A 20,617-nucleotide genomic window follows, 5' to 3' on the forward strand; every position below is an offset into this window, starting at 1 on the left:
CGGTTTTTATCGAGCTGACATTCGAAGGGTCATTGGTTCGATTCCAGCCGACAACATTATGAGCAATGGGCTAAAAATATGGAATCATGCAACTTACCAGCATAGTTTCTTGTACAAGTTTCACATCGTGACGAAAATAACAAGCATCTACTATCCTTGTATTTGTGAAGTAGTGCGTGTTTTCACATTGAAAGTTTCTGCGATTTATTTTCAGTGCGTTTTGTATCTATGGTCTTTAAAAATTCTCTACCCTGACACGCTGCACTTGCTGCGCGGCAATCATGAATGCCGCCATCTCACTGAGTACTTCACCTTTAAACAAGAGTGTGAGTATGTGTAGACTAACGTTCTAATACTCTTTGTCTGATTATGAATTAACTTCTGGTGCATTTTCAATGACAGCTTCTTTGGTCTTACTTTGTTGGGTAGGTATTAAAAATTATATTGGTGTAAAAGCAGGCTTTTCCTGTACAGCACCGGTATTCAAAATTATGAAAATCGTGTTTCATATTATTCATAGTTTGAGTTTTAAATTTCGTTTTACCTTTTTATTTTGACTGTAATACATCAGAAATAGTTTCCGAGAAATATTTATTCTGAAGCTTAGTTTCAGTCCCTTGTAATGCTGGAATGAACATGATCGTGTTTTTGTAGTTGTATAACAGCAGGAAGCTGTCACGCCTTCATCTACATGTCACAGGCAAAATAAAGTACAACGAGGAAGTGTATAACGCCTGTATGAATGGCTTCGACTGTCTGCCACTTGCGGCGCTCATGAACCAGCAGTTTATGTGCGTCCACGGGGGACTGTCGCCTGAATTACACACCTTAGAAGACATTAGGAAAGTAAGGACTTATTTTTTATTGCTTGTTCTCTTGATAGTTTTTAACAAACGTTTTTATGGCAAAAAATGTTTTTATACCGATCTTGCAATGCTTTTAAACAAAATTCAATTGTATGGTACCGGTATCGTATTTATTTTGTGAAGCTATATATTAGTACTTAGAACAGTTATTATAGTTCCTGCTTTTTTCTAATTTTAAAGTTAACTTAAAACAATGGTGCATTCCAAGGTACTTTTAACCTGCACTACAAGTACCGGTATGTGTATTAGGGTGCATCAAACCCCCCCCTCATAAAATTTTTTCTCCTGACAGTATATTAAAGTTGCACTATCCCCTGAAAAAATCAACTGTGTAAAATATTGCCGAATTTGGATGAACTTTATCCGGTTCACATCGAGCTTGAAAAAACAAAAAATAGGGTCATTCCACATGAAAACAGCCAATATGAAGATATCTCGAATATAATACCTCTCAGATTTTGCTGAAAAGTTGTTATACTATGCTTTAGGCTACCAAAAGAATCCTTATATTTCTGTCAAATCAAGTTTGACAAAAACAAAGTTACAAATAATCATAGACAAATATCCTAATTGGTTTGGATCATGGTTTGGATGTCAGAAGCATTCAAAAATTGAAAAAAAAAACACCTTTACAGGGCAAAATAATCAATAGCAAAATTTGAGAGGTATCGTATTCTAGATATCTTCATATTGGCTGTTTTCATGTGGAATGATCTATTTTTTGTTTTTTCAAGCTCGATGTGGACCGGATAAAGTTCATCCAAATTCGGCAATATTTTACACAGTTGATTTTTTCAGGGGATAGTGCAACTTTAATATACTGTCAGGAGAAAAAATTTTGTGAGGGGGGGGTTTGATGCACCCTAATACACATATTAGGGTGCAGTAGAGTTAACCCAGTAGAGTTCATCCAAATTTGGTAATATTTTACACAATCGTTTTTTTTTCTAAGGGTAGTACAACTTTGATATATTGCCATAAGAAAGTTTTTTCATGAGGGATTTTGCTGCACCCTGATGTGTATATTGGAGAAGTGATGAAAAATGTTTCATTGAAATTACAGAAAAGCGGTAAAAGCAAGGCTTGCTAAACATTCTCAAACCACAATATGATGAGTGCATGGTATATGTTGCTTTGTGACGTGTTTCCGTCCATTCGTGCATCCAGCGAAATGTTGTTTCAACATTTAAAGATTATATAGCGTACTTGATAGGGATATGACTGCTGGCTAATCGCTACAACTGAACAACTGCTATCCCGTATTGTTTCATCATAACCCACTCTGTTTAATGAAATGAGTACAGTATATGATGACAGTAGTAGGCTACAGGGAGTCAGGAACAAAACCAACAAACGGAAAATATCATATAGTAAAACTTTTATGTTTTTGTGAACCAACCCAGCAAACTGTCCACTTGAAACGGTTGACTGTCTCGTATCATTACTATAAGCCTTGTTACTCAATGCAACAAACAGTGTACCAGCCTCATTTTGTTGCATTGAGTAACAAGGCTTGTTTCTCTAGCATGTTTTGGAGATGTTCATCATTTTGAGACATGAAAGTCAGTCTTGCTTCAACGCCAAATTGAAGCTTTAATTAGATGCAGCTTCCCACCAAACGTCAGTGTCAGTCGCGCAAGCCAACACATCCAGTGAAAGTTTTTATTTTCTACATGATTTTAACGTCTAGAAACGTTTACCCAATGGTTATTTTTGCAAGCTAAGAGAGTAAACTCAGCTTCTAAAAACTGTCCTTTTTGCATTGATTCAACTACTACAAACGTCGAATCAATGGAAAAAAGGGTGGGTTTTGCTGCTTACTGGAAATGAAGTTACTTCGTTACATGGTGTCTGGCTAACAACCGCCATTGAGCCCACTAACGCGGAAGCCGCTTTTAACGGATACGCGCCGTCAACACAACACCATGGCGCTCTATACAATAAGTCATCTTTGCGTTAATAGCACTGCAGTAATCATGACGAGGCTCGCAGTTGTTTCAGCTAGATTTTGGCACGGAATACTGGTTGCTTATTAAGTGTAGCCATTCGATCAGCTGAACTGGCACATCTCAGCTAGCAAAATCCGTTCTTTTTGCATTGATTCAACGTGTGCAGACGTAAAACGGGCGGATGTTGCTGGCTGGAATACGCATGAATTTTGTGTAATGCCACTGACGACGTTACACCAGTAAAGTATCGAATGCTTAAATAAGCGATTAGATTGTGCGCCAAATCTGCTACAAAAGATACTGTTGCACTGCTGTTAAGCAAATGAGAACATATAAACGCAATAATTATTTAGTTATACTTTAGCGAGTACCCAACAGTAAAATCTGTCATTTTTACATTTTATTACTTACATTTTTACATAATGTAAAAATGACAGATTTTGCCGTCTGGGTAAGTTACTGTTGTTTGAATGGAGGCAAATGTCTCACATTGTATTTATAAATCCTTCACTTTGGCAGCAAAGTCTCGTTGCCCCACCACTCACAGTAAATCAGTTTGTTCATTTGATTTGAATGTTGTGTTGTACCGATTACATGACTTTATGCATTTAATTCAATTAATTGATTCAACATTAAAGACTTTTAGTGAACCTATACTACACTCCAACCATCAAACCAGTTCTTTTTTACATTGATTCAACATCTGCAGCCCTTGAGTCGACGTAAAAAAGGTCTGGTTTACCGTGCTGAGGTACAAGTATGTAGTGTTAATTTTTTGTGAAATCGTGACATGGTTTTTGTGCAGTTGGATCGTTTTAAAGAACCTCCAGCGTTTGGGCCCATGTGCGACCTCTTGTGGTCGGACCCTCTCGAGGAATTCGGCAACGAGCGATCAAACGAGCACTTCACCCACAACACAGTGCGAGGGTGTTCATATTTCTACAGGTAGGCGACATAGAAAATTAGTGAAGTATTAAAATTGAAATCGAAAAAAGAATTAAAATTTTTTTTGTGAAAGATAGATTTTGGTGTTGGATGACGGCAAAACAGTTTGTCGATTCAAGTTTTGACAACTTTGTTACCTCACAATCACAAGCATCCAATACTAAGATTATCAGCCTGGACGAGATGTTCGAAACCGTGTGAAACATTAGGAACTTATATAAACATTTTGTCAAAGCAGAAGTTCAAACAAAAAACACGTGTTCAACTGTTCATGTGTTACCAATTGCACAGGCTACGCAGCAAGTGACATCCATCTTTCTTTTTTTTACATTGAGACAACGTATATATTCGTTAAACCAACATAAAAGAGTCCGATTTTGATATCTGGATAGTACAGCATCGCCACTTTGCCGCAGTAATGAACATTACTTTGGTCATTTTTGTCCAAAAATAGACATCAGAGTTGGATCATACTCCAGACAGCAAAATCCGTCATTTTTACATTGATTCAACGTCTACAGACATAAATGTAAAAATAACGGATTTTGTTGTCTGGGATATGACACCAGAAAACGCTCAATGTCTATTCTCTCGATCGCCATAATGCTATGTCTGGTGGCACTAATGTCGGTTATGTAAATGTAACTTATACGTGGTTGCATTATATCCAGTTACCAAGCCGTGTGCGAGTTCCTGCAGCACAACACGTTACTCTCTTTGATCCGGGCGCACGAAGCACAGGATGCAGGGTATGAGTTTTTGTCTTCATGCAATTTAAACTCAATTTAAAACGCATTTTACTAACCATTATGGATAATGCCGATTCGGACATACTGCTTTACTCTTTGTGTGCACAGCAAGTATATTACAGTACCCGGTCATTTGGTCGACAGGACGTTAGGTCGACAGAACGATTCATTTTAGGATTAGGGTTAGTTAACTAACCTTAACCCAAATGTCCTGTCGACCAAATGTCCTGTCGACCAAACGTCTTGTCGACCAAATGTCTGTCGACCAAACGACCGGTTACGTTATATTACAGTGCATTTCCTGTAGATACAAGGTTTTAAAAATGCCATTATCGCTCATAACTTTGTTTGTTTTGAAATTGTCGTCGTTTGTACGTTGATAGTTTTTCAATGTATGATTGTTACAAAAACAACATGGTTTTATTTGATCACATTCTTCAGTATGACCTTGACTACAAAACATTAGAAAAATGGCTCCTGTGTATTGAATTGATTCAAGTGATTCAAAATTGTATCCCCATTCTGACAGATACCGGATGTACAAAAAAAGTGCCACGACAGGGTTCCCATCTCTAATCACCATATTCTCTGCTCCAAACTACTTGGACGTCTACAATAACAAAGGTAGATACTTTATCATAGCAGCCGTTGAAACGGTGACCAAAGCTATATATCCTTTGAGTGCCGGTGTAACGGTTCAGGAGCGACCGCAGTCCAAGAGTTACCAGGGTTGCCAAATATAATTAAATCTTTTTTTATGAAAATAATTGAAATTCCTACTGCTCAAAAAGTTGCATTGACAATTATAAGCATTGATTAATCTTAAATGAAAAGGTATGCATTAGCTTGAAAGCCACTACTCAATTAAACTTAGTTGTAAAATTTTTGTTTTTGTATCGCTTTCGGAAGCGCCCGGCAGCATTGGTCATTTCTGGTCTGGCGTCACTTCTAGACTGCCACGCTGCAGCAGCACGGTAATTTTTGGACCGCAGTAACTCCTGGACCGTTACACCGGTTGGACTAAGTAGCTGACCCAACCTCATAGCTTTTGCAGCGGCAATAGCCAATAGCCCATCTGTAGAGAATGAAGTTAGGAAAGTGTGGTTTACGTCGACGATATATTGCCACGGCAACTCTTACTAGAGCAACAACGGGTTTAGTCGTCTGTTGTATTGATTTGGGTGGATAAGTGGGCTTGACCAATGTGTGTAATGTGTGTTTAAACTGCTAGCGGCATTCAACTTAGCTGGGGTCTGATGCTATAAATCTTAGCTCATGCTGCGTTTGCTGTTTGGAAACATCATTTCAGCTGCTGCTGAACACCACATCCCTTATTTGTTTGTTGGCTTCATAAATTACATGAAACTAAATGCAGTTGATTGAACCATTATTTTGGCAAGAAAAACTTTGATGTTTTCTTAAGTATTATTACAAACTAGTTCTATTTGTATAAGGTGCTGGAGAGTGGAGAAGCGCCCTTACAGTGGTGAAAGCTTCATCAAAATCTGTGTGTATAGGTTACTGAACGTAGCTGATTTTTCTTGAAATGTTTAGCTGCATCCTAATTCATGCACCGTTGTCACCATTCTACTTAGCACTGAGTAACTCAACCGGTTGAGAGAGGTCAACTTTCATATTTTCAATGTGATGTTTTTTTGCGTTGAACGTCGGCCATTTGTTTTATATCGAAGATGTTTAAACGTTCGACGCTTTTGACGTTTGACGCTTGCTTTACTTTGGACTTTTTACGTCAAAACGTTAAACGTTTGTTTTACGTTGAACGTCATCGCTTTCAGCTGCCGTTCTCAAGTACGAGAACAATGTGATGAATATCCGTCAGTTCAATTGCTCTCCTCATCCTTACTGGCTTCCTAACTTCATGGACGTCTTCACTTGGTCACTGCCTTTCGTCGGTGAAAAAGGTGAGTTTTGATAGTGCTAACAGCTAAACGCCAAGGTTTATGTACGTATTGCAAGGGTAGGCATGTGCTGTTGGTACCCGAATGTGCCTGTTTGACCAAGTTGTTTAACCTGAAGAACAAGACATCTCTGCGGCTGCTTGGGCGGACCATAAATGGAGTTCTGAATGAAAGTCAAGCACCACCAGACTCTATTCGTTCATCCCCGACGCCGACACACGCCCCATCGGCCTGACACTACAAAGACAGGCATGGGTGCGCCTCAACCGTCTCCGTACGGGCGTCGGGTTTTTCTGCTCAACCATGCACCAATGGGGAATGGCCTCTTCCTTCTCCTGTGAATGTGGTACCGAGGAACAGACGCAGACCATATCATCAATGACTGCTCCATCCTCAAGCCACCTAACGGAGTGGAAGGTCTGCGTGTCATGGATGATGAAACCAAAGACTGGCTGCTCTCTAGTAGCCTTTCAGTGTAGTGTAGTACGGCAACATTGTGAATCTGGGGTGGTAAAAGGATAGACCCTCGGCCCCAGAGGCTCACACGACGACGACCAAATTGTTGTCAATATTGTTTGCCAGTTTGGTTGGTTACTCCGAAAAATGCACTTTCTCTTCGTAAACAAATCGGTAATTTGCAATTGCTATTAGTTTCCTGAAGCCAATTATGCATAAACTCTGAATTGATGTTCTGAAGCCCAAGGTTATGCCTGTTCAATAGGTGTTAGATCGCCTCAACACTTCACAATGTCAAGATGGTAATAAACGTACTTGCCTTGTTGAAAATATCACTTAATATTTTCCAGTTTATTTTGTTATTTAAAGCACATTTTTAGAATTATAGTCATCGGTGAGTTTCATAACCAATTCAATGGTGATTGGTGGAGTGGTAAGGTCTTCTGCTCTCGGGCCGGGCCGGCAAGCCTGGGTTCGACTCCAGTCACTACCAGTTGTGTTCTTTCTTCATGAAACAGTGAGACAAGTCGGATATAACCTGTTGATAATATGACACCTGCATAAATGTGATACTAACTGTAAGAGTGTAAGTGTGAAAATACAGTCTGTTTGACCATAACAGTTATAGAGTGACAGTTTATATAATATCAGCAATAGCCTACTGGTCTGTCAGTATCGTTATTAGTGGAATTTCATTGTCAGTGATTCTTTCCTGGGTAACCCTTGTCATTTCCAAACTGTTCAGGCTTTTTTGAGGTGTTCAAGTAAATACAATCGCTTGGGAGAAAGTTAAATAAAAGCTAATAACAACACGTATAGGTTGGGAACCATAGCACATAAAAATATACAATGCTGTATGTCATGGGTAATTAGAAATCATTGTTTTAAGGTAATTTGAGGTCTTGTTTGGTCTCTAGTGATTGAAATGGTAATTTTGATTGAAATATTAAAGGCAGTAAAATCAATAAATGGTTTAAAAATTGTTGTGGAAAAATCTTTCTATAGCGCTTGGTTGGTGCCAATGCTTGTTCGGTTCAGGCAAGAAATCAGTTTTTTTTTTTTTACTTTTGATGCAACGTCTACAATTGCGGACGTCAAATTCGAAGGCTGAGTAATAAAGGTTGCACTCTTCTAAGCAACAAGAAAATAACGTGTATGATTATACTAATACCTTATTTCAGCCAGCTAAAGTTCCTATTGTATTGTGACGATGCAAAAAGGCGATTATGTTAGCCTGGTTTTTGCTCTTCCACCTCAGTTGTGAGTTGTCAAGCAAAGCATCTAATTTAAACGATACTTAGAACATGCTTAACTTTTCATATTTTTGCTTGACAATAACCTTTGTCAGCGTTGAATTTAAAGCAAACTGCAAATGATAAAGAAAACTTTCAACTTTTCCAGATTTAAATTTTCCTGTTCTGTTCCATGGAGCTCTCTTGATGTACTGCTGTATTATATTACTTTATTATTATACATATTTCTGTATATTATTTTATATTATTTATGTGCCGGTATTAACTTTTTCCAGTTGTTATACTGGTTTACAACAATACAAAAATATTCCCAGAATGATTAGTGTAAAATGGCAGCACTATAAGAAACCTTCACAAATGACATTCTTTACTCATTTTTTTTTTTCTTCCAGTGACCGAAATGCTGGTAAATGTGTTGAACATTTGTTCGGACGATGAACTGATGGCAGAAAGAGATGACAATTTTGAAGGTATGTGTGTGTATGCGTATCCATATGTGTTGGCTTCAATTTTTAAATCGTCCATATTTTGTGAAAGCAGTAACCTACGTCTTCTGGCTTTTCGTTCAGATAACTTTTGACAGATTGGATGTAAGATTTAACATTGCCTCCATTTAAAGGCCTTGTTGAAACTTTTTTCTGAAGTCACGCACTTCATTTATAATTTCGACCGTGTAGAGCCGAAGTACAAGCCTAGATTTGCATTGACAAATTTATCCTGGTCTTAATCGCTGTTTTTTTGCTGGATATGTTGAGTGGCATATCCCGGTTAAAGGTTCGCTTCGACTTTGTATATTGCACAAACTTACAATTGCAATGCAAGCCAAAGATTTTTTGCTGGAAAAGGCTGTACCGTAATTGTAAAAAATTACTTTGTTTGGAATGGGACTGATTTTGTCCAGAACTTTAAACCGCAAGATGCTGTCGCCCTTTTAGTTTGTTTGTGTGAACTTAAAAGTCTTGGGCTGTTCACCAAAAGGAACCCTGTTGGTACCATGATCAGTTTGCTGGGATTGCCTATTTGTCTAATTCGTTTAATGCAATTATTAATATGTTTAGTACTTAAGCGTTGGGCAGTATGTGGTGTCTGCATTCTGCAATCGTCTTTTTTTTGCATTGAAACAGGTTGCGCGTTTATCTAGTATTGAAACTGCCGGCCTGTTGTATTAGCCTGTCTCATATCATAGCCCCCATTGATGGACACTTGTGTTTGTGATTGATAAAGTACTTTAAACTACTTTGTTGTCGATTGAAAGATTTCATATAAAAAGTATAATATGGGCTATAGAAAAGAGGCTGTTTAATTATTCATTTGTATTCGGCCATCTAAATGCCAAAAAGCTTTTAAAGCAAGTTTTTGAAAATGCAGCAGAAGCCATTACTTACCAGTTATACTCATTTTCATAAAATCGTTTTTTCTTGATCATTTATAAACTTATTTATCCTCAATCTTGTCTGGGCACACCAGCTACTGGCTAAAATCCAAATAAATGGAAAATGAATAGTCAGCCTTGATTTGAAAGAGGTCATGAAAGGTTACTTTCAAAATACTTTGTTTCGAGTTTGTTGCGATCAAACAGTAAGAACATTGAACATTGTTCGACCTGATGATATAACAAACAGCTCATCGTGAAGTTGCCTGAGAAGACTTGAGACAGCTACTTTGTTATTAATATTTAATGCCACTTTAAAGTACTTTCATAAAAGGGTGATTGTGACGAATATTATTCAACAAAGAAGATGGTCATAAGGCCTCGTTGCATTACACTACCGCGGACCTTGGTTCGTCGATTGTTTATGATCGCCATTAAATTGTGGAGAAACTTTTATCAATCTCTTTGTTCTTGCTTACCCTGAAGTATAAAATAAACTGCAAGAACCGAATATTCCAGATTCTGGGCCAATGAACCCCTGAAAGTATTGAAAGATATGATATTTCTGTACCTTCGCAAGCATTGCAATGAGTCTGTTCCTGTTCCATGCAATCTGGCTTTCCTGCTTTAAAAATTTAATTACAAAAAAATTAACTTCACCTTCCAACGCGCTCCATTAAATGAATATCAATGGGCTGTAATAGTTAAATAACAATGGAAATCCCATCGTACTAGTTGCTTAATATTAATCAAGGCAGTTTATCGATTGGTGGTTGGCACATTGAATTTAATCGAATTATTTCAAAGGTCAGTCCAACTTTCGTTGTGTCTTCATTAATTTGATGCTCACATGAACACAGAAGATACTCAGGAAACAAACTAAAACGAGTTTTTGAAAACATCAAATCTACCAGAAAAACGACTCCTCTTAATGACGTAATTTCAAATTGCAAAATTATCGAGATGTTGTTTTTTTTTCAAATTAGATTTCATATTCGAGATTTTTTCCTGTGTCTATTCCGGCAATATCAATCTTTATGTGACACCATTAGTTTCAATTGAGTAAGGATATTAGTTAGATCTTCAATTTACAGGCAAATATAATTTTTAAAGAAAATATGATTTGAATGTGCAGCCGTTGCAAAAATCAATCTGCATTTCGCATAGCTCGTTAATATTGCATGAACCGACTGTCATTGCAAATGTATGTAAAAACCTTCATGACCTAAATTAGTAAAAAAAAGTTTAGATGTTGCTACAACGTTAAATTACATTTGGCAGTTCAAAGCTTACTTCATTTATTGACCGTATCAGTGCACATTCCAATACTACCACTAGTCCAACAATCTACACACTGAAACACAGACTGTGCCAGGTTACGAAAACAATGTTGATTTCATCTTCAACTAGGAAAGATTAGTGGCATGTTTATACTGCACATTGCATATGTGTATATTTCAACGTAGCATCAGTGCGTCCGAGTAACAGCAAATCCATTATTAAGTTTCGGAACAATATTGTCCATCATTGAGTTAAATGTGATTAATTAATTTTACATTTGTTTCCAACATTGTTATTGTATTGAGAGCTCACTTCCTTAACAAAGCGACCAACTAGCACATCTTCTTAGTTGAAGTATTTCTTCAGTCCGGAAGTAATAAAATCGTTGATTCTTTTTATCCGAAGGAAGGGAAGATAGGTGAAGCGAAGATTAATTTCCCCAGACAGCAGATCAACCGTTTTTGTACATTGATTCAACGTCTGCAAACTTTAAATCAATGTAAAAGACGGTTGGTTTGCTGTCTTGGTTCTTGTTTTTGTGTTGCTCCCTACTTCTTGCGAGCGCACTTTGTTGTTTTTAAACCAAACTGTGGATATCCTGCGCGAAAAAGTGTTATTCTTGCATCATTTCGGTTGACCTATCAAAGCGGACCACGAGTTCTAACCTTATTTTAATTCTTAACCTCACCAACTATACGAAGATAATTAACCTCACCAACTATTGGATCAAAAATTATGTATTCCCTGTTCTTTATTTCTCCCCTGCTTTAATAAATTTTCTTCTAAGATGGATAAAATGTACCAACTGACTAAATGTACCCCTGTTGAGAACACTTCAGGCAGTGATATTTAAATATTCTGCATTTAGGTCATCCCAGTAATGGACATGGTCAAGATCTTTAGTTTGTTGGGGGAAAATAATATCGTAAAAATTTGTTGCGTAAAAAGGTTAGACAATACATAAAAGTTATTATATTTCGAATGTTAGTTTTACTGGATTGGTATGTTACCAACGAAACCGTTTTTCTTACTTTACTTGTCTATCTTACTTTTGTTCGGACTTCAACATAATGATCCTTTCCATGACTGCAGAGTACTTGTCGAAACAATTAAGAATTAGTGCCGCCTTTTTACGAAAGACCCTTATGATGTCTCGACCACCGAACGACTTACAAAGCAATTCTCCAGCTATTTCAAATACCAGCAAAGGTATTAGATCAACCTATTTGCCGTGAGAGTGTAGCTAACACAAAACCAAATTGATCATTTTTGTGATTTTTATTGGAAAAATTTGTCATTTATTAGCTGTTGTAGATTCCTGAAGAAGTCAGCCACATTTTGCTGACGAAACATAGCAAGAGTGTCTCTCAACTAACCGAAGTCTGTGTTAGAGGTTAATAGAGTATAGCAATAAAATATGGCTTTTGTGCAAGGGTTACTATAATAACCGAGACATGCAAAGCCAAATAACAGCATAGGGCTTCTATTATTATTATTAAATGCACTGTACTCATTTAACATGTAAGTCAGTGGTTCTCAAACTTTTTTTGTTGCGACGCCTCTGGAAAAGTTTTCTGGACTTGCGACGCACCAGCAAATAAACGTACGTAAATAAAGAAATTTATGATTAAAGTTTTGTTTATTGATACAACAACAAAAAGCAATGTATATTATGTAATGTGACGTGTGGACTTGTTTGTTTTCGCAAAGTTCATTGAATCTTGGGAGAATTTTTGAAATTGCCATTCGCATTTCTGTTTCGCCGTTTATTCGTGATCGATATTTGGTTTTATCACCGCCAAGGCAGAAAATCCTGCTTGACATAAATACGACGTGGCGAATGGGATAATAATTAATTCGCAGTGCTTTGTTTCACCAAACCTGTTTCACCAAATCGTCATTCATTGAATCCAAAAATTTTCGGATTTCCTACTACAAAAAGGATCACATCTCCATTCGTAGTTTGATAAATTTTCCGGGAAGTATTTTGCAAATTTCGACTCGAGCTTGGACAAATATGTTGGCCAAATGTGCTTCGCAAATTTGAAGGAAAAAATACACTTGCAACCTCAACTCTTCACTGTTTTCAAACAGAAATTACACCAAGAAAAATGATTCAGAGTTTCCATTTTTTTTTTTTTTTAGTTTGAAGGATAGACTATCCATCCAATACTACGTTAGGGTATCAGTAGTGGCAATTTTTTTAGTTAATTGCGGTGTAATCGGCTAAGTGCATGGAACACATGTGTCCCAGTGGTGCTCAAAGGGTTAATCTCATTTTAATAAGATAAACTGAGTTCAGCCACGTAACGGAACTATTCTGCGACGCCTTTGGAAAAGTGAAACGACGCACAGTTTGAGAACTACTGATGTAAGTAAATGAATCGGTTGCTTTAAGCTTTTTGGAACTCACATCAGTAATTTACAAAAAATAATCTGTTTTGGTTTGAAAAGTGTGTTATTTCTTTGACGGTAGTGTGTTAGTAGTTGTACACGGGTTCAAACGTTGTAGTTTTGTTTTGGGTAAATAGTGTGCTCTCAAAACGAAATTGATCAGCTAAAGAGAAAGATTAATATTTTGGAAGATTATGTCTCACATTACGATCAATAACCATATTTTAACTCAGTGTTGAATTGACTGAAAACTAACGTATTGTACTCTTACGTTAATAATGTGAAATCTCATATAACCTTTGAGAAATTAACATGCAATTACGCATAGGCTCGGCTTTGCTTCTATCCCATGATGTATACGTTTTGTGTATATGCATGCGGACATGCAAGACATAGGTAGACGTACTCTTCTGTGAAAGCTACTTATTAAACTGCCGTACACGTTGCAAAGAAGCTTTTAATTTTTTTAAAAGTTTTCCGATTTCAAGACCGGTGTTTATAAATGTGATTTTTTTTCGACAGTGCTTTACTCATAATTTAATATGTGGAAAATACGTTATAACAAACGCTTAATTTTAACAAGAAACTTCAACGTTGTTCCAGTGAATTTACCCATAATTTTTTTTTTTTAATTTTTTAATTACTCATCAATACTACCCATCAATACAACCAGTCTCGTGAACGTAGTTTCTCAGTTTTCAATGATCGTTTTAATGAAAAACTGAGTCTTTTTCTCTCCACCTTTTAAGATCAGTCCTATTGTTGTAAACAGCAATTTCTTGAATTTGGTATTTGTCTTCCGATTGTCCAATCGAGGGTCTGAAATTCAATGAAGTCGGTTGGTGTAGTCTTTCAGACGCAGAGTACCGTATGAAAATGAACTAAGTGTAGAACAGTGGTTACCAACCTTTTTTGTATGACGATCTCTTACATTGATTTTAAATATCTTGCGATCCCCTTGGTTGGGAACCGCTGGTGCAGAAGGAAAGGGAAAGGAACAGGAGGCAGACTATCTTTCATGTTAGGAATCTTTGTACGAGTTTGTGCTGTTGATTGTGAAAATCTTTTTTATCAGACTGAGAAAGCTTTATTGTGAGCTTAATTCTGACAGCTTCGCATACTTGTAGAGGCTTGGAACCCCAGTCACTAAGTTTGATAGAGTGAAGTTTCCTCTTGTGTGAGTTGTTCCATTATTAGTTTGTGCGATTGCACAATTTTTTTTCAAACTTAAGATGAATCTTTATACTGTATCACTTAATTTTTTTTGTAACTTGGATTATTTCTTTAACTTGGATAATGCTGGACTGCTTCTGTGGGTTGGCCTTAACGTGGCTTCGTCCTCCCATTGGTTGTCTTCTAAGTGAACTCTAAGTGAACTAGTTTGTACTTTTAACTGTGAATTCATATCTGGTTTTAAATATTTTTTACATTTGCCATTTTGCCAGAAAACGTACTTTTTTTTCCTGCGTGGCGTGTTAAAGTGCTTTAAGTTTTAAAATTTTAAACAAAACATTTTAATACCTTTTGACATATTCCAGGTCCAGGAACAGAAGGTAAGATGACTAATTGCGCTTATTTTGTACCAATTTAGCTCCCCAAAACTGCCAGCCCTTTGAATCTGCAACCAGGAATGGTCATTTCAGTTTACTACTTTAATTTTAGGGTCTTTTCGCCATGCTACCTACAGGGTACAGGCATGTACTTTACTACCCAAACAATTATTCATGCACGTTTAAAGCCCTTCAAGGTTTTCCCACCGTTTTTGGTCCATCCATAAGCGTGGTATAAATTAATATGATCTTCGTGGATCAAGGTAACAAACGACAAGATTTATTCCAAATCTTAAAAAGAAATTTTCGTTTCGGACGCGATTTTAGTTTCATCTTCTCACGGTTCCAGCCAACACTGTTTCCTGTGTCTCTATAGACACAGAACGTACGGGACCTTTAACAAGAGTCAACGATGTTTATGAATCTTCACTCATTCTTCCTATAAGACGTTCCCATATTTCATATATCTTCTGTGGATTGTGATGGACAAGTGAGCCCCTCTCTAACTCTTCATGACCTTCACCTACCTTAGATACGAAGTTGTTACGTCGTGCTGCACAAGAAATTCGAACTTCTCGGTCTGTCGTTTGAATCTTTTTGGTTGGCAATCTTTACCATGATCATCCGAGTTGGTGCGTCTCGTCTGGAATGAGCTAAATCCCAAAATACTTCCAAAGCTTTAGATTTGAGGTTCTGAAATGGCCACGCCTTGCTTGCAACCAGAGACAATGAGGTAACAACGTCTACAGACGTTGAATCAATGTTGAAAAGGTGAATTTTGTAGCCGGATACTTTCTATCCAACTTTATAGGCTACACGAAAAGTCAGCTACAAAAATTAACAGTTTGGATCTGTGCTTTTTGGATTTTTTTTTTTTAAAGTTTCTCGTCTTGAAAAGGATTTGTCTCTGCGTTGTAGCGTTGGTTTTAGGTTCAATATTATAATGACGGATAATAAATGGCATGACCGGCATGGCCTGTTGATGTCAGAAGTGTTTGATATACCAACCTGCTTGGGAGTGGCATGTATGGCTTTACCCATCATTGGATCGTTCTGTTCATTTGGCAAGTTGTAATTTGTCGCCAGCTTTGCTCATTGTAGTACATTATTTACGTCGTAATGCAGCATTTTTCAACCTGACTTTTAAAAATGATAACAGCCCAAGCTGCAGAAGCTAGACTAATGTACAGTAAATGTTACAAAACCAATTTAATTTCCGAAACTTTGCTAAATTTGAGTCTAGTTTCTGCAGTTTGGGCATCGTATTTTTTGCTTAGTTTGATCAAGCAATCTAACTAAATTTTAAGCATTGACATGATAGATTTCTCGTGCTCATGTATAGAGTAGCATTCCAGGCAACAGACTAGTTTTGCTTATTCATGGTGTGCTGTTGTGTGCTGAATGCAGGACGAAGATCTCTCAGCGAAAGATATCGAACCAAGCCCAGCCTTTTAAAGCTTTTATCCTTTAGCACTAAGCGATATACCATCTCCTCTGTACGTCGTGCAGCTTCTGCAGTAGTTGTGCTTCGTTTCTTAATATTTCTACACAAGAAATTCTACTTAAAAACACTGCCACAGTCTTATGGCTGACCTTATTCCCACAGCCTGCAGTAATGTCTTCACCTTAGCTTTCATTACAAAATGCTTAATAATGTAGTTAGAGTTGTAATAATATTATCATCTCATGTTAATTTAGTAGATACTTGGAAGAGGTTAAAAAATGATTCAATTATATACAATAACCAGAAAGATGATGTGTAAGATAATTCCATATAATGTTATTTTAATCTTGTTCGATGGGACCAAAGTCTGGTTACCACACAAATAGCAAAATTCGTCATTTTTACATTTGCTGTCGGATTTTGCTGTCTGAAGTCTGATTCGGCCAGTTGCAAACCGAGGAGTCGAGGTCGTATATTTTTCGTCCGACTTCACAGCCTTGCAGGTTACTCTCTACTAGGCTTCAATGTGTCGTCCAAGTTGGATAGAATCGTTTGTATTAAACTTGTGGAGAAATGAAGTTTAGAAACCACGAGATCCCTTGTGTTTTTAAGCAATTGATAATTTTCACTCTTTCAAAGAAGTGCTTTAGAGTTTTAGATCATGCACTAATCTCTATGTTTTTCAGTCTTAAGTATATTTTTAGTTTCACTTGACTAATTTCGACAAAAATGTCTCCCAGTTGTATCGGTTGGGTTGTTGTGAAATGTTGTGCTGCTCATTCTTGAACTTATTGATGTAATTGTTGACTTTATCGCTTGCTTTCAATATTTTAATGTGTTTTCAAAGTCAGAAGAAACAGTTGATTTTCCCAAATGTGCAAAACCGAAAGAACAAGGTCTGCTGTTGCGGTGTGCTAGTGTAGGGCTTTTGTGTTTGGTTGTTGTGGTTTGCGTAGCCTACCTTTGATGTTTGAAGCTAACCATTCCTGTCTAACTTGATTGCATGGTCTTGCCCGGTAGTGCTCTATCGTTCCCACTCTTGTCCTCATGCCTCACTAGCGCCACCTGCCTGAACAAATGAAGCAAGTGATATGTTGGTTTGGTGACCTTATTCAAATAGAATTTCATAAGTACCGAAGTTTCTTCATCGAACAATTATGCTGAAAACAATGAGTGTTTTTTGATAGACTTTTTATTTTATGTTTATAATAAGAGCGCGGCAATGCTGATATGTAAGCCACACCTACAGCAAAAGTGTACGGTAGTATAAGTTTCTACCAGATGTTTGCTTGCTGTTTCGGACATACCCCTAATGCATAAGTTGCTTCCATTTTTTGTTAAATTTTATCGTTTTAGAAATATCCTCGACGGTAAGTTTAAACTACATAGTACATAGTTGGTAAAATACAAAGTTCACATGTATAGTGCATAACCAGAACTCCAGAAGTGCAACTAATGCGGCCTCACTGACATATGAGCAAGTTAAATTCCAAAACTACGCCTATCCTGTTTTGTAGCAAGAAAGCCATTATACCCATGTATTTACCTCATAATGTCTGCCTCCGGACGTTTTAGCCGTGTTGTCTCTGTTACAGTGTTACATTACTAATATGGACTGTGACAGATCGTTTGCTAGTTGCTACTATTCTACATATTCAGTATTCACTGATGTTAATTTCTGTTGTGAGTCATTCATTGTGCTGCGAGGTCACTGGTTGAGAACCATTGGCTAAGATATCTTCTCCATCTTGTGACTGGATTCATTGGTTTGATTGCGCTACTTATCGGGTTTGCTTTCCAGTGCAGCTTCTATGTGTTGGTAGTGGCTGTATTTCATGTGTTGTACTTCATTAACAAGTTGCGTTTTTGTAGTCTTAACCTAACAGTTTGAGGTAACAATTGGCTGCATTTGTGTGATCATGAACCATGCATTGTTCACCTCATTGCAAATGTTTTGAAATATCTGTTTGGTTGCCGTTGTGTTCTATCAATTTTATTTTGTAGTTGAAAGATATGTGAAAATAACAGCTCTAGATTGAATTGCAATTGTCAAGCTGAAAAGACTTCTTTTTAAGTTAACCGTGGCCTAGATTGTTCAGTGTTCATAACCTGCTGTGTCGCTAATTTGTAGTCATTGACACAAAATCAAGCTTTGCAGTTCATAAATAACATTTGCAGTTGAACTGTTGTCTAGAACCATTCCGTTAACCAAGTTTGTTGAATGGAAAGTAGTTTTTCAGCCTTGTACTACTTTTTAATCCATCATAACAATCTAATTTATCATAAACTTTGCCTGGTCTTTCATTTGCACATTTTGCTGTGCTGTACGACTGTACGTATGCCAATGCTTGAATGATACTTCGTCATAGCTTATGATGCATTGCTTAGCCAGAAGTTTCATGTTTACATTGAAACCATAAAGCTAAAGATTTTATTTATTATCTTTAATCTGAGGCATAATTGCTTCAACTCGCACATAATTTTGTCCATCAGTGTAAACTATTTGCAAACAATTTTTGACACGTAGGTTTGTTGACATTCAAAGAAATGTAAAACGTTTAGAGAAATATACGATCTAATGAAACAGACCAATTTATCTTGCTACCTAGACTTGTGTAATACGAATGTCTGTTATTGGTTTTATATAAAATTAGCTGTAACAATTGGGCAATGAGCATGCTACGGATTGTTACGGACAGTTTCCTTGTATCCTTTATAAACATCCACCTCATTCCATGCTAAGAGTTTCACTTTCCATATTCTATGTATTCTGAGTGTATACTCTTGGCAAGGAAGCATAAAATGGCCAAAAAGAAATACCAAATTGTTTAGCATACATCATGTTTATTTGGCAACAAAAGACTTCGTTGCGCAATAGTAAGCAATTATCCCAATTCCTATTTAAGAAGCGGTATCAAACTGTGTACAACACTGTAAAGTATAAGAATAATGTCGAGCTTGGCGAATGGATTTCCAATGTAGCATATTAATTTTTTTTACATTAATTCAACGTCTACAGATGTTGAATCAACGCAAAAAGGACTGTGTTTTTAGCTGTGAAACCAAAGACTCGGTTGTTTCAATTTCAAAATCTTTCTTAACACTCCATAGCATGTCCTGGTTACCTGGTTATACTATATCAGCAAACTCCTGTTTGTGATTAACAATTTCTCATCGAAAAGGTGGATACCCTGCAGCGAGAAAGGAAGTGATAAGAAACAAGATACGAGCAATCGGAAAGATGGCAAGAGTATTTTCTGTTCTGAGGTAAAATTTCTTAAAACCATTTAAAATGCTGCGAAATTTAATCATATTTCCAGCCACTTAGTTCAATCATTTTATTTATTTAGTTGGATATCGATTTCATTTTGCAATGTGATTTTATTATCGTTTATTGTATGATAATTAGAATACATTAGAGTTTGGACTGATCTCTTCATCGTATGGCCTTTTTTTGAAATCATGCTAATGCTATGTACATATAGTTTTAGTTGTCCAATCAGTGACAAACTGCATGGTCTTAAAAGATGTACAGTATCGACACTAACAGTAACCTAAGTTGCTAACCCCATCCTTTTTCAAATTGATTCTACGTTTGTCGACTATGCCATGCCTGATGACAAAAGATAATTTGCAGTTGGTTGAAACAGATTAAAGGCGATTGTGGATGATTGAACACTCCGCTTGTGGTCGTGACAGGGGTATATGATGTAACAATCAGGCCAGCGAGAGAAAGCGAGAAAATCTTAACAACCACCCCTAAGTCAGTATTGAGGGTCTCAAAGTCAAGAAGAAGTGTTGGGGGTGAGAAAGTTGTAATGAAATTAGTGTTTCAGGTCTGCAGCTTATTAAGTGACGAAGCATGACAGATAGAATGATGAAACGTCGAATCTTTTTTCAGTATGAAAAGTTTCGACAGTTGAATTCAAGGTATGAAGAATTTTATTCAGGTAGCGTTTGTTTTTTTGCAGTTGTTTGATTCCCGAAGTATTATGGTTCATTTGTTGCAGAACCAAAATGGAAAGAAAGTTAAGTGATATAATTTAAAAGATGAATGATCCATTCAGATATCTGCCTTATAAAAATAATCCACTACCACATCGATCCCGCACATGGTCAAGAAGTGAGGGAATTGGCCGAAAATTGTAAATTATTCAAATATTCATTGCTGCTAGTTTCCAACCGGCGTTGCTTGGTGAAGAAATAATTTTTCATTAAATGTTTTTTTCTGCCGAGTTAAGCATTGCCGTTCAATGATGTCCTTTGTGAAACCTCATTTTGTTTCATTTGCAGGAAAGAAAGCGAGAGCGTGTTGGAATTGAAGGGTCTAACCCCAAGTGGGATGCTGCCCATGGGGGTCTTATCAGGGGGTGCACCTTCCATACATTCAGGTAGGCGAGCTGTTGGGAAATTCTCGATTAATTCTCTCTAACAGGACG

The 20,617-nt window shown here is 37.0% G+C and overlaps 1 protein-coding gene across 3 annotated transcripts in view; it reads left to right on the forward strand.

Annotated features, from left to right (window-relative positions):
* The window catches only part of LOC145767229 (protein phosphatase 3 catalytic subunit alpha-like), a 37,292-nt gene that overhangs the window by 11,869 nt on the left and 4,806 nt on the right, over positions 1–20,617 (forward strand). Inside the window, exons 5-14 of one of the 3 annotated variants that reach the window (XM_082579016.1) lie at positions 215–326; positions 701–846; positions 3,621–3,760; positions 4,432–4,509; positions 5,039–5,133; positions 6,306–6,431; positions 8,530–8,607; positions 11,883–11,999; positions 19,361–19,445; positions 20,472–20,569. In XM_082579016.1, coding sequence (XP_082435142.1) covers positions 215–326; positions 701–846; positions 3,621–3,760; positions 4,432–4,509; positions 5,039–5,133; positions 6,306–6,431; positions 8,530–8,607; positions 11,883–11,999; positions 19,361–19,445; positions 20,472–20,569 — 1,075 coding nt within the window. Of the gene's footprint in view, positions 1–214; positions 327–700; positions 847–3,620; positions 3,761–4,431; positions 4,510–5,038; positions 5,134–6,305; positions 6,432–8,529; positions 8,608–11,882; positions 12,000–14,722; positions 14,738–19,360; positions 19,446–20,471; positions 20,570–20,617 lie in introns of all 3 variants that reach the window. The other 2 variants (XM_082579017.1, XM_082579018.1) reach the window with 2 other exon arrangements.

This window comes from Aplidium turbinatum, chromosome 3, assembly GCF_918807975.1.
Source record: "Aplidium turbinatum chromosome 3, kaAplTurb1.1, whole genome shotgun sequence".
In the NCBI taxonomy this organism is placed as follows: domain Eukaryota; kingdom Metazoa; phylum Chordata; class Ascidiacea; order Aplousobranchia; family Polyclinidae; genus Aplidium; species Aplidium turbinatum.